This window comes from Fringilla coelebs, assembly GCF_963513975.1.
Source record: "Fringilla coelebs genome assembly, chromosome: 6".
In the NCBI taxonomy this organism is placed as follows: Eukaryota; Metazoa; Chordata; class Aves; order Passeriformes; family Fringillidae; genus Fringilla; species Fringilla coelebs.
The window spans coordinates 57,979,567-58,005,038 of NC_140034.1; the positions used below are offsets into that span (position 1 = coordinate 57,979,567).

At 41.4% G+C, this 25,472-nt stretch overlaps 2 protein-coding genes across 3 annotated transcripts in view; one reads left to right on the plus strand and one right to left on the minus strand.

Annotated features, from left to right (window-relative positions):
- Nucleotides 1-21,049, minus strand: part of IMMP1L (inner mitochondrial membrane peptidase subunit 1) — a 31,438-nt gene extending 10,389 nt beyond the window's left edge. Inside the window, exons 1-4 of one of the 2 annotated variants that reach the window (XM_084208489.1) lie at nucleotides 21,002-21,049; nucleotides 6,956-7,087; nucleotides 6,136-6,224; nucleotides 5,437-5,563 (exon numbers count right to left, since the gene is read on the minus strand). In XM_084208489.1, coding sequence (XP_084064615.1) covers nucleotides 5,437-5,563; nucleotides 6,136-6,224; nucleotides 6,956-7,060 — 321 coding nt within the window. In that variant the 5' untranslated portion in view covers nucleotides 7,061-7,087; nucleotides 21,002-21,049. Of the gene's footprint in view, nucleotides 1-5,436; nucleotides 5,564-6,135; nucleotides 6,225-6,955; nucleotides 7,088-12,181; nucleotides 12,307-21,001 lie in introns of those variants that run through there. The other variant, XM_084208490.1, reaches the window with a different exon arrangement.
- A 94-nt stretch (nucleotides 21,050-21,143) lies between these two features.
- ELP4 (elongator acetyltransferase complex subunit 4) overlaps nucleotides 21,144-25,472 on the plus strand; it is a gene marked incomplete at its 5' end in the record, with an annotated part of 135,682 nt that continues 131,353 nt past the window's right edge. The window contains one exon of the mRNA XM_084207925.1: nucleotides 21,144-21,297. Coding sequence (XP_084064051.1) covers nucleotides 21,144-21,297 — 154 coding nt within the window. The remainder of the gene's footprint in view (nucleotides 21,298-25,472) is intronic.

A 25,472-nucleotide genomic window follows, 5' to 3' on the forward strand; every position in this document is an offset into this window, starting at 1 on the left:
TTAGATTTTTCAATGAAAATACTGATTACAAATCCATCAAAGATTACTTAAGAGTTTGCAGAGGCCTTTCTGACAGCAATAATTAAGAAGGGTTTGATTTTCTTCTCCAGGTAACAAGTGATGGAACAGGGTCACCCAAAAGTGTAAGTCTGAGAGCAGAAAACCCTGTGGGTGCAGACCCAGCTGGAATTTCCTGATTCTACCACAGACCCCATCACCATCACTGGCATGCCCTGTGCCCACAAATCTGCAGTTCAGCCTGGGAGAGCAGGGGCTGATAAATAATATCATCAGGGCTAAGGAATCTTGTCTGCCAGCTCTATCAGGATGGACCCCAATCTCTCCTGCACAGCTGGTACTCTCAGACTAAAACCTGTGCTCAAAAGCTTCAGCTGAGTCCCAAGTCGTTGGTTTCACCATCCTGAGCAGCTTCCCAGAAGTTGTTAACTGAACTTTGAGCAGAGGAATAACAGAATCATAAAATGTGGTTACTTCTATGTTCTTGAAGTATCACCAAACCAAAACTGCAATGGTACAAAGGCCAAGCCACTTGAGCAGAAGAAATCCTGGAAATATTGGGAATTAGACTGATAAAATCCTTTGTGTTTCTTTTCCCTTGAACAATTAAGTTTTGACAAATCGGAATTTTGATTTAAAATGACTTCTCAGAAAATTCAAGGTAAGCATGAGTCATGAACTCTCTGTAGTGGGATACAGAGCCATCTGCAAACCAACAAATATGCCAAATGAGCTCTCCTCAGCCACAGATATTCAGCACAGCTGCTGGTTAGAATTATGGCATGACTTTCTCTTGAGCCTCTAGAACACTTAGAGCTAAGGAGGAGCAAGAAAATACCTTACTCATTTTCCATATCAGCAACTACTGAAACTAACTCAGTGACCTACTAAACCATGAGTGTAAACATAAAGATACTTAGAGCAAAGGGAAAAGGAGTGGTGTTTTAATTAGGTTTATTTTTAATTGCTATTTAGGATACCTTAAAATGACTATCCAACAGTACTGAGTGCTCTGAAATAGAAAACCACTTTTCAGTGTCTTGCAGGGTATATTCAAACCCTGTGATTATGATTCTGTGCCATTTGCTTTGACATTATGTTATCCTTAGTGCCCACATCATATTCTTACTGCATTAGCCAAGAGCTGTTGAAGAGTTAGCAGCACTGTGCAAACACAGCGGGGTGCATTATCTTGGGAATTCTGTTGGCTCTGGAGCTCCCAGAGGATGAGGAGATGCCATCTCCGTGGCAAGGCTCATTTTGCTGCAGCACAAGGCAAACACTGCCCCAGCAGCCAGGCTGGCAGCATTAGTGGGAGCTGATTGATCACCAGCAGGGTGTTGCTGAGATATGGATTTGTATCTCAGCTTTTTATCACCGGGACTTGCACGAGGCAGTTCCTTATTTACAGACTCTGCCTCTATTAAGTGACATTATTAGGGGCTACTTTTGTTTAAGTACCTCAAAGGCTTAGCATATTGGTGGTTTATGACATATAAGCTGTTTGAGTCTGATGGTTTAACCCTCACTTTTTCACACTGTAAATAGGACCTGCAGCACAAGAACATATGGTACGTAAAGAAATTAAAGCTAAAGTAAATGGCATTAAAGCAAATTCAAACAGAGCAATAAGATACTCAATCTGAATTATAAACCTGTATTAAGAGTTTTTTAAACAGGAAATAAAAGCTTAAATATGAAAAATAACCTTTCGGCTGTTTTTCTTTTTTTAAGAGCATTTCAGGGGTTTACTGTGTCCTTTTTAATCCTCATTAATCGCTGTATAGTTAAATGAATAAAATAGGATATCTCTTAATAAGTGAAACTAGTTTTGAATACAGCATTAGTTGTTTACCTTTTTAACTTCTGGGTTCATACCACATTGCCTCTGATACAGAAAAAATATATTATGCATTCCTAAATGTTTATTACAACAAATACACTTGTTTCTGTTTACAAATGTACATTTAACACACAACTAAAAAAGAGCCCTGCAAAACTGCCAGCCTAATGCTCTCATTCCATATTAGATATAAAAAAGGAAAACTACCTTTTCCTAACTTTGTAATACCATAGCAGCTTATTCAAAAAAGGAATTTCATTATACTTTCATGTAAATAGGAAGATTTCCCTAATTATTGTTCTACAGATCAACTCCAATTGAATGTACTTAAACTGTAATTTCAGCACATGCCTAATTTATACCACTCAGTTTTATGTGTGGCATTAGTTCCATCAGCCTGCAATCCAACTCCATCAAAGACAGGTCTTTGACACAGCTTTAGCTTTAGTGCACTCTGACAAAAATAATTTTCTCTTATGATGTATTCCTTCAGTTAAATAGAGCAGCAAGAGTATTTCAACTGCCACTGCTACTGTGCATTTCTACTCAGCTGAAATACCTCTTTTCAGAACAACTTATTCAGCTTATGCATGATTTGTTTGTTTGTTTGTTTCTTTTCACTATAGCTTGGAAAGTTGTTTTGTTGTGTTTGGATTTTTTTTTCAATCTACAGGTACCTCCTTGGTTGTTTACAGCAATGATGTATCTCATCTGTGTAATTTTACAGAGAAAAAATTGTAAACAGAGTTCTCCATACACATAAAGGCATCCTGAGAAGTATATTCATGAATGAACCAGCACCTCAAGTAGGATCTGATTTTAGCATTCTCTTAGGCTTCAGGGTAAGAACTGTGTGTGACAATGCTTTTAAGTACAAAAATCCCAAACTTCAATGCTGTAAAATACGCCAACACTACCACTGACACAATCAATACAGACTAAGAACAATTCCTACTAACGTGGCTCTAAGGATTTTCCTTTTAGGGCAAATCTAAAGCAGGTGCTTACAGGTAATTTTCCCATTGTATGGCCATTACTCTGCCATCTCCAGGAACTGGCTAGCTCAGAAAATCTATCCACTAGCTGGCAACCAGCAGCACAGAATGCACAGACTGAAGCAGGGGTCTGAGCTGCCTAATTTGGCAATATTGCTGGCATCTGATATTCCCATTTACTGTGTAAGTCTGCAGACATGACAGAAACTTCCCAAAATAGGAGACAAGCCCTCAAGGAAAGCTGAGCAGTTCACTGCAATAAAAACAAAGACTGCTCTGACCTTACACACTTTGGAGTCACAGCATTCACACACCACTCAGACTTCCTCTTTGAAAAAAGGCAGTCAGTAGCCAAAGATAAAGTGCAAAACCCATGACACTTTCCAGGCTTTGCTCACTTAAGGAGTGGCACCTTCCCCCGGCAGAGAGACCATCCCCAGCAGCACCCCTGGCCATCTGGAACCACAGCCCAGGCCTTTCCTCAGCTTGGACAATCTTTTTTTTCCAAAACCCACCTCAGGCAAGCATCGACAAAACAGCCAGTTCTCTGTACATCTGCTGCCATTATTTGCTGTGAGGAATTCTGTGTTTGAGTTAAAAGGGCATAGCACAGTGATTCACTAAGAGAAGGAATCTGATTAGGCAATTGCCTAAACATAAATACATGTCATGTTTCCCCTCCCCAACAATTTACTTAGTGAGTAATCCAGCCTCAGTTATGAACATAAAGTACAGATATCCACGTTGAGAATTTACTCCTCTGTAAAGGACGAGTCTCCAGAGCAGATGGAAAGACCTACCTCTTTACCAAGCACTAAAGGTAGAAGGAAAACAGGTATCAGGCACAAGAGCACATCCATTTAGATAATTTCTCCTCCTAGATACAATTTATGGTGTAAGAATTACAAAAGCTTGTCACTTCTCTGTATTTCCACACATTAGCCTTTATGAAAACAGGAAATGGACTCCGCATTCCCCATCTGCTCTTTCTCCTCATATTTTGGATTAAAACTGGAGGCAAGAAACCCTGCACTAGGGCAGAAATTGTTCTGCTGAATATTCACTTGGTCACTTCAGTGTTTCCAGAAAAGCTGATTTCCTGTTTTAAGTACAAATCTTTCCCAAACTTCCTTTTCAAGACTAAGACAAGTGAGGAAAAATATGCTCAGAGAAAGTCAGTTTGTGCCTTCTGTCAGTGTACACAGAATTCATGTTGGTCTCCTCTGGGAAATGTGTATTCCATCACAATTATGAGCTCCACCAGAGCTAGAGGATTCCTTTAACTTGGTGAGAAAGGTGGGTTTGTGTTCTTTGGGGGTTTTGGTAGGTTTTTCCTTGGTTAAATGGTTAACACAATTTGACTTGTGGAGAAACTAAATGTTTTGTCCTCTCCTTCAAAATGTAACAGAGAATGAGTTCCTTCTTTAAGCCCACAAGTGAGCAAAGTCTAAGAACAGCAGCTCCAGTGGCTCTGGCATTACAGAAGCAGTGCAGATTAGAGGCAGGTGCCCAAGGTATCTTACCTCAACACTGGAGTGAAAGGAAAAAATGCAAACCCTCAGTATGACTCATGTCCTTGCTTCCTGCCACTAAACAAGAATTTTTGTTTTAAGTAAAGACAAACTCCACTTCAGCTGCTCAATACAAATGGTAGCTGGAGGCTCCCTGGTAAAGGTGGCAGCCTTTATGGAAGCCAAATTCTTACAGGATTTCTGTGTCACAAACTGGAGCTGCCTGTAAGGAGTGTTCCATAAAATTCTCCACCTTCTCAGCACAGGACTGTGGCCACATGCTCATTCTTTTTATTCTGAGGATGGAGTGGATATGAAAGGGCAAAATCACAGCTTTGTTTAAAGATTATCTAGGAATATCTGATGGCTCCACAAGTGCTGAATAGAGGTAACAGTCAAACACACTTCTGGGACAAGAAAAAACCCACATTCTTCTGTGATCATCATTCCTGAAGATTTTCTCATGATAGCCTAAAAAAAAAGTTGCTAAAAACATTTTGTCACTGATCTTCCCAAACTTCTGTAAAATCTATCTGCGTAAGGACAAATGAACATTGAGATTATTTTTCCCTTTTCACTCCATCACCTGACTTCTGGCCAAGTCAGGAAAATTTCCACTTTTCCAACCACACGGAGGAGCATTAAAATACTGCTACATTGAAATAGAGATACACTAAAGTATAATTTGGAAAGAAAAATCTGCAAAGCTATTGCAGAGTCAAACATTCACTTCTTAGTGTTTAAAATACAGGAACGGTTTTGCCTGAACACCAAGCACCTGCACCTGTGTCTTGTACTGCAGTTTGTACAGAGAATTTCAGAGTATTCTTCCAAAGAGCACAGCAGAAATATCTGTCTACAGTTCCTACAGAAACAAAAGGCAGAGGAAGACAGTTTGACATAAATAGTCTAAAAGTACAACATTTTATGGCACATATTCAAGAATGATAATTTATTAATGTCATAATTTATGATTTATTATGATCCTCAAATATTGCAAATCCTTTACAGACCACCAGGCCTACTTAAGTAATCATTAATTTACATAGGAAGAAACTCAAATACTTACATAGCTGTGACTCTTAAGGAAATCTGAAGGGTTGCTTGTGCAGACTTTATCCCCTTCCAAGCCAATTACTCTTTTACAGATATTTGATTTGGGGTCATTTGGGCTTTTCACAATTACAATATCTCCTCTGAGAGGAAAAAAAACAAACAAAAACAAACAGAAGAACTCTAGTTACAAACTATTTGGCTGAGTACATGAGCATCCATGTATCTACTCCAAAAATATTCACACACATAAAAGACAGTCCATTGTGCTGAAAATTTTTGTGTACAATTTGGTTTCTTCAGTTTTACACTCAGACGTAATTTCAGTTTTAAAAGTTGAGTGAATTTTTGTTATTAAGATCATTCATGAAACATTCAAGACTACAACCTGAGACCAGTAATACCCATAGCTGGTTTTCAAGACCAAACTGCTTAGAGAAGAAGTTACATTCACTCAGTAGAATCATTTAGGGGGAGGAAAAAAATGATTTTTTTCTATTTTTTGGACAAAGCTGCGATAGTGACAACAGACTAAATCCAAACTAAATTTTGACAAGCTGTTCATTGGGCTGTTTGTAACTTTAAGATCCTTTAGAGACAATGGAAAATTACAAGTTAGAGGCAGAAAAATACACTAAAAACCAAGGGCAGAATGTGGTTATTGACAAGCCCTGGCAAAGGGAATGCCAGGTGTGCTCTCAAGAGAGCAGCGTACTTTCGAATGCAGTAAAAGTGGCGGCTGAGGTTCTCCGAAAAGACAACATCAGAGTTCTGAATGGTTGGTTCCATGGAAGGTCCAGAGCACTGCAAATGAAAAAGAAAAGAGAAAAATTAGCATTTCAAATTGCTTCTTTCTAAAATAAACTTCTATTTAAATGATATGCTAATAAATTGGAAAAGGTGGAATGTAGAGAACTAAAAGTGAGCTCCTCCATGGAATGTGTGATGCATTTGAAAGCTGAGGGAAGCCTTCTAACTGTTACAGCTCCTCATTTCCTTGGGGCTAGTCCTGAACTGCACTTGGTGCTACAGGCCCTTACGGATTCCTTTCAGCACTGCATCTCCATGAAATTTTTAGGAGCAGTGCTCAAAGCCCTACCAGCTTACTCCTTTCTCTTCTCTGTGACACAGAATCATCACAGAAGCTGCAGGAGCAGCTCACAGCCAAACTCCCCCATGCCCAGCAGCAGTATCTGCCAGGTTAAGGGCCTGGGGAGGAGGGGCAGGGAGCATAAAACATCTAAAAATCTGGCCAGTGTGAAACAAAGGTATTTCCTATCACTGGCTCCAGTGTTTCTTAAAGAATGGACTCTGTGCAAAATGCTTAATCAGAGCTTCCTATTTACTTCAGTGATGCCTCGAGCAGTAACACATCAGAAAACAAATAACTTTCACCAGGGCTGAACCTGCTTCCCATAAATTGTGTTAAATGCTTTGAGGAAAATTAAGAAACCTGATATATTGGCATCATCACATAGAAAACTGCCAGTATTACAGTTTTATCTCCTTTTAAATGTCATGAAAATGAAGATTACCACAACAATTCCTCCAAGGTACTCAAAGGCACAGTGTGCTATGCAGCCATATTGCACCGTGTAGCCCAGAAATCGGAAGGTTTTTCCTAGGGCATTGCGAAGCATCCTACAGTGGTACGGTGCCCAGCAGCTCTACAGCAAAACAGAAGAGGATCATTCATTGGAGAACAAGCAATCCAACATTTAAAAACCCATCTTTAGTGTGTAACAGGTGGACAAGATTAAAAAAACCCAACAGTGTAATGATACCAACAAATAATCAGACAGACCTGAAGAGGTGCATATAGAAATAAGGCATCAAGTCTTTCTGTTCTCAGCTGTAGCACAGTGCTGTAACTTCTGCAGTACATTAGCCTGTAAACATTTTCTGACACCCTTTCCCCAAATACTCAAGTCCAACTCTGATTAGGAGATCCAATGCCTACAATGCTAATCTAAATAAAATGTTTCCGTACCACAATCTGGTGGTTACACTTAAGGAAGTGGAAAACAGACATAATGAAGTCATTGAAGCAAGTTCCACATTCTGCAAAAAACCTGTTCCCCTTAAACTCAGTGCTGCCTTATCATTAACTAAAACCACTACAAGATTTCCCTCTTTTACTAAGGTGGGTCAATAGGGTTTGCTGAGCAAATAAAGTATATTGAAAAGAAGGAAAAATGCTGTGTAAAATATGCCCACTTCAGAATGAAATAAAGACATCTTCTACATTTCACTGATGAAATGAAGGAATTTAAAAGTGTATGGATTTATTTTCACAACTCTCACTAAAATTTAATGGGAGTTTTACATTCATAAGACAACTGTTATTGGGAGCAAATATTCTCTAACAAGTTCATTTCCTTGTTCCAAAAGAGACATCCTTTTTTATCTACATAAATTTCTCTGCACTAGAACAGCTTAAACCAAGCTGTGATTCACCATGCACTATCTGACCATTTTCACAGTAATGACCCAAAATACAGTGGCAAACAGAAAAGTCATTGGCAGATGCAGCACCCAGCACAACACCCTGCAGGAAGTGGAACAGCTCCCCTGGAAGGGGAATGCACTTTCAGCAGAACGCATTCTGGGGAGGCACTGAAGTGGCTGGTTCTTGTCAATTCAGTGCACCAACCAATGCCTTACTCTTAGACCAGACACAATGAGAGACCAGAACAGTGACACAGGTCACAAAAGGAAGGTGGAGGCACAGCAGATGAATCTGAGCTGCAGAAGTAGGTGAATGCACAACTATGTTTTGAGAGAAGTCCATCATCAATACTTCCTAACAGCACCTGTGAGAAAGGAGCCTCATATTGCTTCTCAGTTCAGGGACAAAGAAAAATACCGCACAAGCATCCACTATTTTTGCCCCATGCTGTTCAAAAACCTCATATTAACACATTAACTGTCACCCTGATCTTTTAAGATTTTCTAAGCCTTTTTGTGTGATGAACTTTCTCACACACTGTATGTAAATAACTCATTGTTTTGCATTCTTTTGTGGAGGAGAAATTTGATGGACTTTTGGCTTGTCCAGTGTCATTGGAGAGGTGGCACTTTCACCCTCCAATCCACTGTCACTTTTGGAAATCTATGAATGTTGGAATCAGAAATTAAAAAGTCTCATTTTACCTTGAAAAAAGCAGCGTGTGCACGTTGTGTTATTTCGTGTCCTACAGGGACATTAACATATTAGGATAGTAGAGAATTTAGGCGCCTGTGGGTATTGCAGGTAAAAAGGCATTTGCAAACAATGCATAATAATGCTCAGAGTACACAGATCAAACTGGGACAAATAAACAGTAACAACATCAAGAGAATGTGCAAGCCTCCCATGCCACCAGCTGTCAGGTTGTAACTGAAATGTTTTTATTATGAAACTCCAAACAACTGCTATGCATGTCAGAAAACAAGTTTCAAAGTGATTGTAAGCCATTTCCTTTTGGATTTTGGGTGACACAAACCTAGGGATAGTTACCCTGGACGCGTGTTTCCTTGAGATGCTTGTAAGTGGATTTGGGAGCTATTCAGGGACCCCAGGGCTCAGAGTGAGCTCTGCCTGCTGCCAGAGCTGCCATGGTAAAAAAACTAACCACAAGGACAGAACACGAGTGAAGAGCTCTCAAATTTTGTTCACAGCTCTCTAATAATAAATTCTTAATGCCCAAGACATAGATTTCACCAACCCCTTCTTATAAATGTAGTACAAAGGATTTTTTTTAAATGTTCAAGCTTATCAGATTTTATGATAACAATCAAAAAATTCTTAGCTTTATATAAAACTACTACTCAAGAAAGTTAATTTCAAATGAATACATATATATACACCTGGATTATAGAGTCTGACCCTGGCAAGGTACCTCCTGAGGATGGGAAGGTGTTTTAAATATTAAGGTTCATCTTTAGACATCTAATATTCATTCCAAATAACTAAAATCCTAAAAGTTTCCATGTCATTTTAAGTAATGACTTCTAGTTAATAACTGGTTGCAGCAAGTCCAGTAAAAAAACCACCAGATCAAACTAGTTTATTTAAGAAAACAAAAACACACAGAGAAATAATTACTTGAGCATCATTAAAATATAATTGTTAAAAAGTATAATTGTTAAAATATAATTGTTTCCTCTGAGAACTTCACATCATTGTATTTTTGAAACAATCTCATATTGTTGATCACAAGAAAGTAAACAGCTGAACAGTTTTCCACATCACACAATTTTAATACAAAGTACCATCAGCAGGCCACTCCACTAGATCGAACATAAGACCATTAAGCACAATGAAATGAATTATTTAAGTCACAGGCCCCTTGAAAACTTAATGGCTCTGTAGTACAAACATCCTTATTGCAGAATTAATGGCCTAAAACCTGTTGTAATTACTTCCAGGTACTACCTACTATCATATAGCAGGTAGCTGAAAAATTTCTTCTGAAATCAACACTGGTTAAAAAAGGCCACACATCCATATTTATCACAGAGAACACAATTATTTCCCCACAACTGTATAGTTGTAAAATACACAGCAAATAAAATGCAAAATGTAATTACTAGTATCTTCTGTTCCCTTTTCCTCCCATAGCCTGTGCTTTCATCACTCAGTTTTTGTTTGTTTGTTTATAAAATTAATCACAGCTAGCAGGGTAGAAATCACTTTGAGCCTCATGAATGACATCCAAGAGATGGGAAAGGATTAGTTCTCAGTTGCTGCCAGTTATAGCGCCAGGTGGCTTTTTCTGCAGCGAAGGTGTTACCGATAATCCCATTACATTGGTACTAAATCTTGCAGACATCAAAATTATCACCAAGGTTCCTTTTCATCCCATCCTTTCCAAATGACTGGAAGTCGCTTCACCTGAAAGAAGTCAAATCCACATGCAGCTGCTGTTTTAGCAGCCAGCGGACTCCCTGAGAATGCCAATTGTGATCCAATTTCGCTGTGCTGGTGGCCCCCTATTCCCTGTCCAATAATACATCTGTTAAAAAATCCTACAGCTACAAATCAAGTTTAATCCTACCAGGGACCTCATGTTGGTCTTGTCTTCCAAAAAGGCAGCAGGTTTTGCCGTCTATCTCTGCCAGTGTCTGGGGAATACTCTTTAAATCCCAGCTCTACTTAGAAGAATAAGCTAAGGATCACAAAACATGACCTCAAAAACCCTGATATGACTATATTCTGACCCAGAGGCATTCATTCTAGGTGAAGATTAGAACTTTGCATAATAAGATTACACAGCAAGTGAATGATATCAAGGGACTATCCATATGCAGCCGCCTGGTTTTCTATAGACAGCCTGTGCTCTGCAATATGCAGTGCAGACGAAACAGAGCTCGGGCTTTCTAGCTGAAATAAAATAGATTCACATAAATTAGTTGGCCATTTCCAGATTCCTAAATCCCCTATTACATCTTTTATTGACAGCTCCTGTGAGGATAGCACAAATGGTATTCTCTTTGTACTCTTTGCTTCTGTAGCACTCGCGCTCTGAGGGAAATGTACATAGGTTGTCTAGAAATTAACATCTTGTTTGCTGTAATCTTGGATTACAATTATTGTGTACATAATAAAATTAGAAAATCAATGAGCAGATTTATCATTTCCAGAAAACCAATGGCATTGTGTAAGACAATTTAAGATATGGCGCTGAATTCTTAAATACAGGAAAATCAAAGTTGCAGGCACTGAAATTGTGACTAAACAAAACACTGCACTTGACACTAAACAGATTTTTCACTTTCATAAAACATTTCCGGTCGCATATTTCCCAATTCTGGAATTTCACTGAATATGCAGTAAGAGATTATCAGTTTTTCCTCCCACAACAAAAACTCTTCTCCTAACATTCTCCACTTCTAACCAGACACCTTTATTTACACATAACTTGCACCATATCTTTCCCATAGAATTACTCTGAGATTACTTTAAAAAACAATGCAAAAACCCAAACCAAAAAGTGCACACTGAGCAGGCCATTTAAATATTTCTGTTTGAGCTGTTATTTATATTAAACTATTATTTTAAAACTTCTGCATGAAACTGATGTCACATGTGCTAGAAGAGCGAAGGGTGTATATCTTATTTATTTGGATGCTTCCTGTATTAGATACACAATATGTTTTAAATAAATATATATGAATATATATTTATATAAATATACAAAATGCTTTAAATATTCTCATTTCAATCTGAGGATTCTGAACATCTAAAGCAAAACAAAGAACCATTTTCAAAAGGTCCCTCTGTGCTGGAGATCAGAAGAATTGCTTTTTATTTCCAGCTGTTGCTTTACTCTGGAAGAAACACTGGACTTGGTCTGGCAAATGTGAGCAAGCTTGGTGATATTCTGGAAGAGATTACTTTTTTACACATTATCTCTACTAGGCACTGGCAGTTTGTCTCCAACGAGAGCTCCTTCAGCTGCTGATCTCAAGCTGACAAGGAGTTTAATCCTGTAAACATAACACAATTGGCTGGTGTTAAATAACCAGAGACTACCGACAAGAATGAGCAATTTCCCAACACAGATTTCAGGTAGTTCTCACTGGTTCTATTTACCTTTGGGAAGCAGCTCCTAACACTTGCACAACCCTGAATAAAACGCTGTTTTAATGGCCAGATGCATTCCAAAGCTTGTCCTCCTCTGCAGATCCATTCACTCCTCTTTGCGAACAGTGAAATCCAGATAGCTGAGCAAAGGCATGGTCATACATGGGCCTCTGAGGGATGCCAAAATACTCACTTTACAGTCTTCTGCAACAAGGTCAAAGTCAGGACAAACACCAAAGGTCTGGCAGACACCATAGTCACCTTCCTGGTAACTGAGAAAAATGGGCTGTGTCCACGTCACAATGTGTTTATCTTCAATTTCATTACATTCACTTCCTTGAGACACAGACATATAAACATTGAAAATTCATTTCAGTGCTGTAAGACAAAGAGTTACAAGCCTAATTTTCACATTAGGCACTAAAAATCTACAACCCTACAAAAGCTGAAGCTGCCCATGGCTCACATGTTCCCTGCACTTCCCAGCTGACACATCTTGTGGAAATATAATTTTGGAAATACTGCTCAAAGCAGTGAAGAGACGAGAGATGAATAACTCCCCTATGCACTGAGAACTAAAAAGGCTGTTTACTTAAAATATTTTGTCATTACAAAGAGGATTGTTTGCTGGTAAAAACCAGCCTACCCAACAAAAACAGCACAAACAAAAACCCAAACCTCCTCCACATTTCAGTAGACCATCAGCAAGACTATTTAGAAAAAACACAATTGCCTCCATCTTATTGCCAGTGCTGGTCTCAGAGAGAATGCCATCATTGAAGAGGGCTCCAAGGTAGTTCAAAAACACAGAAGTCACAAAGTATCAAATCTTTAAACAAACAGTAAATCAAACAAATAAACAAACCATTTAACATCTGAAAAACACAAAAGCAAAAAACAAGACCAGTTTTAGCACTGTCAGAAAATAGCAGTGCAGAATCTTTCTGTATGTTTATCAATACTCCCCAGTTATGAGCATCACCTTCTAACAAAATAGCTTATGCACACTCTGCATTAAAAAAATGTGTTAAAAACAGGAGAAAGGCAACACAGACAAGAGAGTGCTCAGTATTTACATTTTCAAGTTACCTGAATAGAAGAAAAATGCAAATCAAGTGTTTATCACTGCTGTTATTCTGCAAAAATGTTGACTGCTTTCCCAAACTGCTGTTTAGTTACAAAGTTCTAAATACACATATTTGCATGAACTCGAGGACTTTTGTCAGAGCAAAATGGTACTTCAGGAGAGTTTATGCAGTAAAAATAAACTGTATTTTTGTTCGTTGCTCAATATAATTTTATTAGTTATTTCTGAGCTGTTTTATGTGTAATGCACAAGTTCTGTAAGGTCTTCTCCACTTAGAGATACAAGTACAAAAAAGTTCCAAACATCAATAGATGAGTGCAATGATATTCAGTCTAAGTTAATCCCCAGACATCCAAATCCATGAATAAAAATTCATCAGTTTTAAATACACTGAGCCTATTAAGCAAGAACAAAAGCATATGCACAAAAGAGCTTTTAATATATTTCAAAGCCCACAAGAGCCACGGTCTCATTAAAATTATAAATTACACAAACATGGAATAAAGATTCAAACTGCAGTGCAGCTAAGCAGATTACAGCAAACCCCGCGTTCCATATGATAACACACCATGGCCCTCCCAGATGGGGGCTTGGAACAAAAAGGCCATCACTGCAGCTAGGGAAAACCTCCTTGTGATCTCTGCTTTCTGTTCAGCAGATGACAGCCAAATAATATGTTGATTATTCTGTTTGTGCTGCTAAGCTTGTAAGATGGAATAAAAGCGATATGATCTATTGTGAACTCCATGCTAATGTGTTGCTCCACTCATAAATAATATACTGAATTTATTCTGAAACTATCTTTTTATCTGGCTTCCAGGTTTTAAATGCATGAACTAAAATAGAAAGTGAGCATAAGCTATTATTTAATTTGATGGTTTAAAATAAAAGATACAGCTGACACAATAATAAATGTGAAAACTGACTACTTAGTGAATCAAATAAGTAGAGGTGTCTTTCTCCAATTTAGTAAATGATCCTAAGCTGAGGTGCAGAGCATGCTCCAGCCCCACAAACTGCACCCTCACTGATACCAAACACATCACCAAGCAGGGCCTGCACGGCTCATTTTACCACAGACATCCAGCCCAAACAGGAGTTTCAAATGAGGACACAAGTACTTGTGAAACAGAAAAGCAGTACAGAAAGAATCACTGTATAACTTCATAGTACTGTCTCCCTGAATTGCCTTCTTAAAAACTTTTCAGGTTTTTAATAAGTGCTAAGATTTTATTTCATCTACACTTGCTCATCTGGTTTGTTCCGAAGTACAGAACATGGCTTGCCCTTTCTTCCATAATACATTGCTTTTCTAAAAGGAAAATCAGTGATTGGTCATACAGCTCCTTTCACAGATACTTTGTGCATGCTAAGAAAATTGATGATATTCCCACAACTTAATGTTTGTGAATTTCAGTTCTTTTGTGCCAGAAATGTTAAAAATTATATTAAAAATTCCCTGTGGCTTGGCAATAGCATGAGAACACCAAGATCAAAGAGTGAACACCAAGATCAAACAGTGCTTCACACTTCTGGGACCAATGGAAGCACAACTGAGAAAAGGTGAAACATGAGGCTCCAAGAATGTGCAACAGTTTTCACAGAAATATAAGAGCAGGGTGCAAAAAAAAAAAAACTTTCTCCCTCTGCTAGGGACACAGTCACAGCTGTAAATCACAAAAATACTGAAAACATGGCTACTGAAGAGACACAGGTTTTCTAATAAGCCTTAGGGCTAAAACTTCAGATGAATTACCCCCTCATTGCAATGAAATAAGACATTCTATTCTTTCCACACAAAACCAAGACAGGACTTGGAAACAATTAGTGAAGCTCACATTTCCAGCAGCACCCAGAACTAAATTAAACTCACTATTCATTTTCAAGATTATTGTTCTGCAGGTTTCAGTAATATTGTGTGTCCCACTCGCAATACACTGAGTTACTCTGCAGTAACCACTTAAAGAATTCTTATTTCTATGACCTTGATAACATTTTGGCTTCCCTCAATCTGTTTCAGTATCTATAGTTTTAAATGTGAATTCATTTTTTATTCCTTTTACATATATTATCTCACACAAAATGCAATTCAGTACAAGGAGGGGAAATTGGATAAAATGGCAGCCCTGCTCCCAGATGGACGCTCCTGAAATGGGCTTCCCACAAAGAACTTTTGGCATGGAATTGGAAGGCTCAGTGTAGGGGATGGAAGCTGGATCCACTGAGACAAAGAATAATGATGATTTGCTAAAATACAGCCTGGCTACAAAAAAAGGCCAGAGAGTTGCAATTTTATTTTATTTTTCACCAAAACATTATTCCTAATTTGAAACAATTTAAGTTTCCCTAAGTAGCCAGTTGTGAATCTGGCTTTACAATGAGTTTTACTAGGTTGCTTGCTTGTCTTATATCCAGCTTTACAATACACTCAATTTTACTTCCTGACTACTTAAACGCCAAAATTTTCTTCATCTGCTCCTCAGTGACCGAATTAGTTTACCATTCTAGTCAAATTTTTTAAAGAGCAAGCAATACACACCTCTACAGAATTATTTACTGCAGGACACCCTGGTCTATGCCTCACTCTGTGGATGGCCAGAGTGCTGTGAAAGTTGGTAGGAGCTGAAAAATCAAGCTGGCATTCCTGTCTGGAATATCTGTGGTAGACAATAACCAGAAAACATCACTGGCCAGTACCAGAAACCTGAGGTTCCTTCCATGTTTGTGGGTCTCATCAGGAAGTATGAGAACTACAAGGAAAATAATCTCTATTAAATACAGCACTAATCTGTATGATGCTTATTAAGATACTAAATTTAACTCACAATTCATTTTCAAGATTATTGTTCTGCATGTTTCAGTAATATTGTACTGTACAGTTCTGAAATTACAGAAACATAAAGTAATTTTAAAAAGAATTTCTTGTCTTCAGCACACACTAACTCATGTCTCCTAACTTACTTCTATTTTAAAAGAGCTGTTTAAATTTGACACAGGTTTAAATTTTTTTCCCTGTTGCTCAGGATACCCACAAGGATGAATTTGGGTAACATCCAGAGGCCTTCTGAATAAGATCTTATGTTTTATATAATATCATACAACTGGCAAGTCCTAAACACTCCAAATAATTCTTTGATTTGCCACAGACTGACTGAATAAGCAGTCTTTAAGCTTTTTCACACTGAAAAAAACCCAGGTCTTTTGGTGTCAGAGCTTCCAGGATTAAACATTGTTTCCAGTTGTTGGCTCATGGCCTGAAGATCCTGCACTTTCAAACTTATTCCATTCCAGCTAGTTCAAAGATCAGGAAAATGAAGCCATCTTCTTTGCAGCCGTAATCCACGACCCATGCTGTTAGATACTTAAGAACATCTCAAAAGCAAACTACCTTGTTTCAGCTCCCAGCAGGAGCTCAGCAGGGCGTGGGTCACATGACTGCAAGCCCAGCCTGGTCAGGTGACTCGGTGCCTAATCTGATTTGGTGCCTATAAAACTTTAATCAGTACAGTCTAATACCACCACATTCCACAACTGATGAGCAAAGCAGCCTGGCAAAGCAACAGCAAACACTAATAAGATTATGAATTAGAACTGCTACTGGGATGTGCTTTTCTGGTTCTCTATCCCACATAAATCCAACAGAAAAATATCACTGAAAACTGGTCTGGCAGACATACATAAAAGAAATTAATTTGAAATAAAATGGGCTGGTGTTTTATACCAAAATGAACAGCATTTTGTTCAAAAACAATAGCATACATGAATCTTCTGCAGCACAATTAAAATCCAGCAAAACCACTGATTTGAAAGCAGAGACAACAGAACACATCCATCAGTAGTAACGCCCTGTTGTTGGGGAACACTGCCCTCAGAGTGCTGCTGGTGTTAACTTGTCCTATGAGCCTACATGGGCAACCCACGTGGTAAAGAGAGGCCAGGACAACTGTGCTTCCTCTTATTGATGCCTTCTGTCCTTTTGAGGTCACCAGAAGCTGATGCCTTGTGCAGGCTGCCCTGGAGCAGAGGCTGGGCAGAGCCAAAGAATGAAGCAGGGATTTATTCCCAGGATCTCCTCCATGGACCCACCTTGGGCAGCACCAGAGCCCAGCCAGGGCTGCACCCAAGATGAACCAAAATGGCCCCAAAATGCACGAGCGCTCCTGGGCTCTCTCCCTGGGATCAGTTCTGCTCCATTTGCACCTTGCAGTTCATTGTCCCATCCCAGCTTTAGCCCAGGCAGTCCCACCCTGCTTGTTTTTCTCTCTGCAGCCCACGGGGTTTGTGCTCTGGGGCTGACATTGGCATCATTTGTCCTTGGTGCCCAGCTGGAGCAGGAATTGTTTTGTCTCCCTGCTCTGTGCACAGAGCTCACCATCCCCTCGTGTGGAGCTCAGACCCACACACTAAAGCAGCACAGAATGTGAAAAATACAAGAGCTAAAATCTGAGGCATCATTATCAACCACAAATAGCCAAAGCACACTTCAAGGGCTGCTATTCTGGGGACACCAGGATTTCCCCCAAGTCTGTAGGCTATAGTTTTGGAAGAGGAATGTCAAACATACTTGCAGATCATCAAATTCCAAGCATAACCTTTCCTCAAATGTTCTGACTGCTCTCTCGATTGCCATCGTATTCCCTCTATTTTTTTTTTTTTCCTTAGGGAATTTTCACCCCAAATTCACTTAATCCATCTTAGAATCTGCAAATAGCTGAATTGGACCAGCAAGTTTGCAAGAAGAGGAAAACAGAGCGCTTGATTTCTCCACAGCACAGGCAGGATTTGCAGTTAAAAGTGACATCCCCATTTGACCAGCTCTACGTGACAACATGTGAGCTATGAGGAAGGAAAGTTGATTATTCTAGTTTGAGACATCCCAAAATAGACAAGAAATGTTTAAACCTCTCCATTCTCCAATGAGCTGAGCAGGACCCCTGTCCATTGCCATAGCTCAGCTGACAAGAAATAACTTCCTAAGACACTTCCTGAGCCCTGGAAATCACTTCCATGTTCCTTAGTCTCTCTGCATTTCCATTCCACCCCTAGAGCAGGAACAGTAGGATTTATCTAGCTCATAATGTGCATTTGAGGATTAGGGTAATGTCTAGAATCACAGTTGCTGTGGTCTTGCTTTCTGCCAGACACCAGATCCTAGTGGGATCTTCTACAGTGACTGAAAATTCACCTTTTCAAAACTGGATATATGAATATAAGCAAACCTGCAGTATCATTCAAAAAGGGTGAAAAAAAAATTGTTATTCCTGAAAATGAAACACCACTGACTTAAAAATAATTAGCTAAAAAAATGTAAAATTAAACTTCAATTTAATTAGTTCTTTCTCTGAAATTTGTCTAAAATACAGATAAAGTCAGATGTTGTAAGCAGTATTTCTATAAGCACATATGCAGTTGTAAAGCTTTATTGCATTAAAATGTTAACATTTGAAAAATCCCCTACCTATTGAAAAATAGCTTATTTCCACTCTCTTTCTAAATCAGTAGGACTTTAACTGCACCCATCAGGTTAAAATGTAACTGGGGAAAAATGAACACCACAAAAAGAACTACTGCTATATTTTAAAAGTTCAGTTCTCATACTGAAAAAATTGTATCTATTTAATTATTTTTGTTATATATGAAACAGTCTCTTGTATTGTTACAATGTAAGACACATTTCTCTATATTTGGAAGGATGTCTACAAAAAAAGATTTGTAACAAAAATATCACTTTATGCAAAAATCCATTTTTTTAAATGTAAATATCCAATTTTTATTCTGAAATAACTACAAAGTTCTGAGCCAGCAAGAGCTGGGAGGTTGGGCTGCCCTCCTCCATGCAGCACCAGCTCACAGGATGGCACAAAGTAAAATTATTGAGAAAGTCAGTTGATAGCTCCAAATCAGTTTAGTGAGCTCAATCAGCCCAAGGAGGGAACTGACCAGCACCAGGGTTTGCTGGACTTGAAAGAGAGGAGGAGGAGGGAGCGACATTTCCTCTTTTGCAACCCTGACCCACTGGATCAGCTCCCGAGCCACTGAGATTGCCAGGAGATGTGCAGTTTAGCCAAGAAACACTAAAAATGATAGGGCCATGGCACAAGCATTCCCATTTGCAAAATACTTTCATTATGTGTGCTCACTTTCCAATAGCAAAGAGGAAAAAAAAAAAAGAGAAGGAATTATTTAGCCTCCAATTTTAATTGACCTGTAGGAAAATGAAGTTAAAAAAGTATTAAAAACCCCTTACATGGCAGGTAAGTGGTAATGAAAGAACAAAAGAGAGGGCTCAGCCCTGGATCTATGTTTACACCGACCCTGTGAAGTTAAGACAACCTACAATAGTGTATTTTAATTTTAAAAAAAACCAATAAAGCGAGGAAATATTTTGTATTAATGAAGTAAGAAAAGAAAATGTACTGCTTGGAATGAAAAGGTAAGCAGTGACTTATCAGAGATATCCTTATCACTGGGTAATGAGCTTCTGTAACAAAGTTCTCAACAGATACCCTGCAATTGCTGTGTCACACACACCTGAAATATTCAGGGATTTGGGCTCCAGGAGCACAGTACAGTTAGAAAAGGCAGAGTCACTGTGATGTCTGAAAGTGGACAACTCTCCCTAGGTTTCAGCTTCCTCTTCAGTCAGACAGAATTCACACCACAGGATCCCACTGACAGAAACAGAGGCCCAAACCCTTTTAAAAGAATTGTGGATAATGCTTTGGGTCTTTATTTTGTTGGCCTTTCCTATTCCAGATATTCACACCTCATTGGTCACATTCTACAGAAGTAAAATTTAACAGCTGTATTTATTTCTTGCCATGGTTTCCAGTCTCCTTTGATTTTCTCCTCTACAGACAGATACTTCTAACTTTCACTAAAAAATAATCTATACTTAAAATTAAGTATGATCCAGTATTTCACAGCTTAGCAGAAAATAAAAAATCTTAAGACAACCTCTTGATACTCCTAATAAAAGATCTTGATCTTGAGGTGTCTACTGCTTAGCATGTGTGGAAGCTTGGCCAGCAGCAGAAAGAACATCCTTTCCCCAGCTAGGGCCACATCATGCTGAAGTTTCATGCTCCTGAATTTGAATTGGATATGAAGGGAAAACTCTGAGGTTCAGGACTGCCCACAAATTGCTGCTCCTTCATGCTGCTCATATTTAACACGAGGATTTTTTCCCCTCAATTAAAAAGAGACTCAAGAGCCACAGGTGTTCAGAAAGTTGGCTTAGAACGACTGTCAACATGATTCACCGGAATTAAAGACTGAGAGTGAGGGATTACAGTATTAAAGCTTCGTTTTTATATTCTACTTGCACAAGAGTCTTCAAGCAGCTTGTATGCATCTGAACCACCGACATCAAAAACAAACAGAAAAATATTTGTGGTAGTGGCTGTTCTACATACTGACAGGGGCTTCCCTTGCTTTCAGAGCACGAGAACATAGAGCGCTGACCGACAAAGCAAACATACTAGAACTTGTCAAAGCATTTTAATGTCTTTTAACTTTTTCTACCGCACGTCTTGCTCCACGCCGACACAAGATCTCGCTCCCAGGTTAAGGCATTAAACCACACGCCTGCTACAGGTCCGCGGTTATGCACAACCAAGCAAGAACCCAAACATACTCACACATGTCACACGCACTTACGAAAATACATTTTACAAGCCCTTTTCCCTTGCAGGCTCTTTCCGAAGGGGCTGATGCCGCTCCAGGCGAGCCTGTCCGCCCCCGGCCCGCTGCACGCCCAGCCCGGCAGACACCGCGCGGGACAAGCGGGCTGTCCCCTCCACAGCACCCGTACCGCACTCCCCGCGCCGTTCCGTGCCCGCTGCCAGCCGCGGGCAAGGCCCCAGTGTCCCCCGTTGTGCCCCGGTGTCCCCTCAGCCCCGGTTCCCTCCCCGGCGCCGCTCTCACCTCCCCGTTCGCCGCCAGGCCCCGCAGCCCTCCGCCACCCCCCAGCTCCGCACGTGCCAACAACGCGGGCTCCCATTGGCGGCCGGCTCCCCGAGCCGCTCCCCCATTGGCGGAGCGCCGGTTCGGCGTGCCCGGCCCCGATATGGCGGCGGCCGGCGGGGAGCGGGGTCGCACCAGCTTCCAGCGCAGGCCCGGCGCCGGGCCGCGGCCACCCGCCCTGCCGGGCACTCGGCCCTCGGTGCGCCACGGGCAGCTGCTGCTCTCCAGCGGGCTGCCCTCCCTGGACTGTGTGCTAGGTTGGTGGGAGCGGGACTGGGACCCGGTGCTGCGCCCCCGTCGCCCTCCCCTCTGCCAGGCCCTTCCTGTCATCCCGTAACCCCGAGGCTGCTCCCGAGGCTTCTCCTTCCTCCCCACAGTCCCGGGGGGCGCGGGGAGGCCGGGAGGGGCGGGAGGACGGGGGGGGGCAGGTCGTGTATCCCAGCTGGAGCTTGCGGAGGAGCCGCGTGTGCCGCGCTGCCATCGCCGCGGGCAGCCTTGCGGAGCTGCTCCGTGAATTCTGCCAGCGGCACATGGCTGGGGCGTTCCGCACTGCCACGGGGAGGGCTGCCGGGGTTTGGGCTGGGAAAGCCGTGTGTGCTGCTGGGTTTGGGCTGGGAAAGCCGTGTGTGCTGCTGGGTTTGGGCTGGGAAAGCCGTGTGTGCTGCTGGGTTTGGGCTGGGAAAGCCGTGTGTGCTGCTGGGTTTGGGCTGGGAAAGCCGTGTGTGCTGCTGGGTTTGGGCTGGGAAAGCCGTGTGTGCTGCTGGGTTCCCCTTGGAAAGCCGTGTGTGCTGCCCGGGTTTCACCTTGGAAGCCCCTGTGTGTTGCTGCTGGGTTTCACCTTGGAAAATTGTGTGCTGCGAGGGTTGTGGCTGGGAAAGCCGTCTGTGCTGCTGGGTTTCCCCTTAGAAAGCTGTGTGTGCTGCTGGGTTTCCCTTGGAAAGCCGTGTGTGTATTGCCAGGGTTTCCCTTGGAAAGCCGTGTGTGTATTGCCAGGGTTTCCCTTGGAAAGCTGTCTGTGTATTGCCAGGGTTTTCCCTTGGAAAGCCGTGTGTGTATTGCCAGGGTTTCCCTTGGAAAGCCGTGTGTGTATTGCCAGGGTTTTCCCTTGGAAAGCTGTCTGTGTATTGCCGGGGTTTCCCTTGGAAAGCCGTATGTGCCGCACTAACGCCGGGCAGTCCGGGTTCTCCGCCCTGGCAGGTGTTGGGATGTGTTGGGGTTCTCAATTTTGTCTTTTTTGCCTTGCTCGCCACGGCTGCATCGTTGAAGTGCCCCCCTTAGATAAATGGCTCTGGTGTGACGCTGGTTTTGCTGTCTCTCGGTGTCAGGGTGTGAGATGGTCCCGTGGACTCATCTGTTGTGATTGGGGCTGTACCATCCGTGCCGGGAGCTGGCACTTCCCCTTGGCTCGGGAACTCATTCATTTGCTGGTGTAAGCAGCGTGGTTTGCCTGGGTGATCCTCTAACTCTTCACACAGTTGTAGTGCATCTTTAATGTGCATACATGGGACTTTTAGGTGAGAACAGCCTGATTTTAGCTTTGTTCATTCGTCCTTGGACTATGCAGAATATGCCACTTTTCTCTCTAGGGATAGTCTGTATGATCAATGATAATATAAAAGTCATATCCATTGTATAAAGGACATTTTGCAGCCTGTATATCATTTTTGTGTGTGTGTCTGCACTTTCATCAGGGATTAGGATCATTGTGGAGGAAGCTCTTCCTTCTTGAGAGAGAAATATTTCATTAAGTGAATATAATTTGTGAAGCCTTTTAATTGCATGAGAAGCAGATTTGTGTTGAATATTCCCGTTCATATTTAGAAACAGTGCATTTTGCACAGCATGGCTCAGAAGATATGGACAGCTCCTGTGGTGGCAGTCTCCTAAAATTCTAGGCACCTGCTAACACAATTAGTGGTTTGTTATGGAAACTGAGGACACTTCTAATAAACTCAGGATCCCTTCTACGTTTTCCTTGTCTTTTAAATATTTCATCATTTCCTGAGCTTACTGATATTTATACTTCAACATCAAGGAAATTCCTTGCCCCTAGAAACAGCAACTTTTAAAAGTACTTTTAGATTTATTTTTTTTTTTTTTGAGTTGTGGCATCTCTGAAAACCTGGGCTCCACGTTCCTCTGTTAAACCTGGGGTAAGCTCCTAGCCCTGGAATCCCTGATTTTTGGAGGCTGAGTGGAGGCTGGGAAAAGAGGAGGCCAGGAAAGACTCATGCTAAGCATGTTGACTAGACTCCAGTTCCCACTGGTGTCAGGCATGGTTGGAACACACCTCCAGCTGGGTGAACTGCACAGAAACTGATTTTGGAGGCTGAGGAGGGATCGCAAGAATTTCCCCTCTGCAGCCTTAAAGCAGGCTCAGCTCTGAATTCAGAGCTGATTGCTCTGGGCTTTGTACACTGGAGTCTTGAAAATCTGCAGTGGCAGAGATTTTGCAGCACCTCTGGGTAACCCAACCCAATGCTTAATTATTTTTTGTAGGGAATTTTCTTTTTGCTTATATCCACTGGGAGCCTCCCTTGTTTCATCCCATTTATTGCTTGTTGCCCTCCCACTCCACCTCAGTGAAGAGCACAGCTGTTGTTGTGGAGTCTTTGCTTCTTTTTTGTTAGGGTCAGGATTAAATGTATGGGATGGTATTTTTTGTTGGGACTCAGATGTTCATGGGTTCTTATTCTGCAGTCTCACAAACTGTGAGCTCTACAGCACTTGACTCTAACAAACTGAAAATGGAGCTGTATCTCCCTCTCTGCAAGGCCTTTTAAGGATCAACTGTCCAATTAAGAAATGGCACCTAAATTATTTTTACTTTTAACCCAATAACCAACCACACAATGCAGATTTTTTTATCCAATTACACAAAACCACCCAAACCCAAGGAGAAGGTGAGGAAGAAGGACCAGCCTCCACCCTAAAACTTCCATCTTGTTTTGTATATATTACTATATTCTAAACCCTTAAACTCTAAGTTTTTCCCCCTGTGATATCACACACTTCTATTCAAACTCCACACCCACAATCCCAGTTCTGTCATTCCATTTTGGAGGCCTTCTCCACTGCCTCAGGTGAAATGCAGTGTTCTCTGGGGAGTCAATGCCTGTCAGCACAGAAACTCTGAAATTCTCAGTAAGCAGAGTTCCAGCAGTGTGTCAGTAGCTTCTGCTGGGAAGCCCAGGACCTTCAGCTTTTCTTCCCTTCTCCAGGCTGAGCAAGCCCACTTCCTTCTCTTGAATCAGTTGCCCCATTTTCATTCCCCTCCATGGACTCACTTCAGTTTGTCTTTATGTTTTCTTGAATGCAGGAGCTCAAAGTCATCTGGGCCTCGTGTTCCAGATGTGATCTGAGTAAAGGGGAGCATCCTTGGAGCACCTGACTGAGCCTTTGATGGTGCTGATGCCTTGTGCAGGCTGCCCTAGAGCAGAGGCTGGGCAGAGCTAAAAAATAAAGCAGGGATTTATTCCCAGGATCTCCTCCATGGACCCACCTTGGGCAGCACCAGAGCCCAGCCAGGGCTGCACCTAAGATGAACCAAAATGGCCCCAAAATGCACCAGCGCTCCCGGGCTCTCTCCCTGGGATCAGCTCTGCTCCATTTGCACCTGGCAGTTCATTGTCCCATCCCAGCTTTAGCCCAGGCAGTCCCACCCTGCTTGTTTTTCTCTCTGCAGCCCACGGGGTTTGTGCTCTGGGGCTGACATTGGCATCATTTGTCCTTGGTGCCCAGCTGGAGCAGGAATTGTTTTGTCTCCCTGCTCTGTGCACAGAGCTCACCATCCCCTCGTGTGAAGCCCAGACCCACACACTAAAGCAGCACAGAGTGTGAAACAGAGAAAAGCCAAAACCTGAGGCATCAGTGCAGCCCACTGTGCTGGTGACTGCAGGTGTTGACTTGGTCTGCTTTGTGCCCTTTTTCTGGGTGGAAATGCTTCATGAATGTGTTGCAGAATGCTGTTAATGTGTTTCTGAAATAATAGTGGTGCTTTTCTTCTTTTGTCTTGCCCACTAGCAATCAAATAATTGATTGTAAAAATATTTAATTTTTATTGTCACCAAGGACTGAGGACAATCTTTTTTTTGGTATAAATGCCCAATGGAAGTTAGTACAAACTCTTTTTTTAGTCTGGTATTTTCATAGGTGTACTTGGTAACAGTCACTAGGCAGTCTTGCAGATCTCTGGCTTGGGCCTGAGTTTAACTTTGCTCTGTTTAAAATCTGTAACCCAGATACAGAATTATTTGCCAGACATGAGAGTGCAGCCTGTGAGTGAGGGAAAGCATGGTGTTATCACACACAATGAGGTGCTTCTGAAGAGGGGAAAAGGCAAAGAATCCGAGGAGGAGTTTCTTTCACCCTACAGCTGAGGGTTACATTGTTGTGGCTCACTCTAAAGGAGTGAATTTCCTTTGGAAGAGAA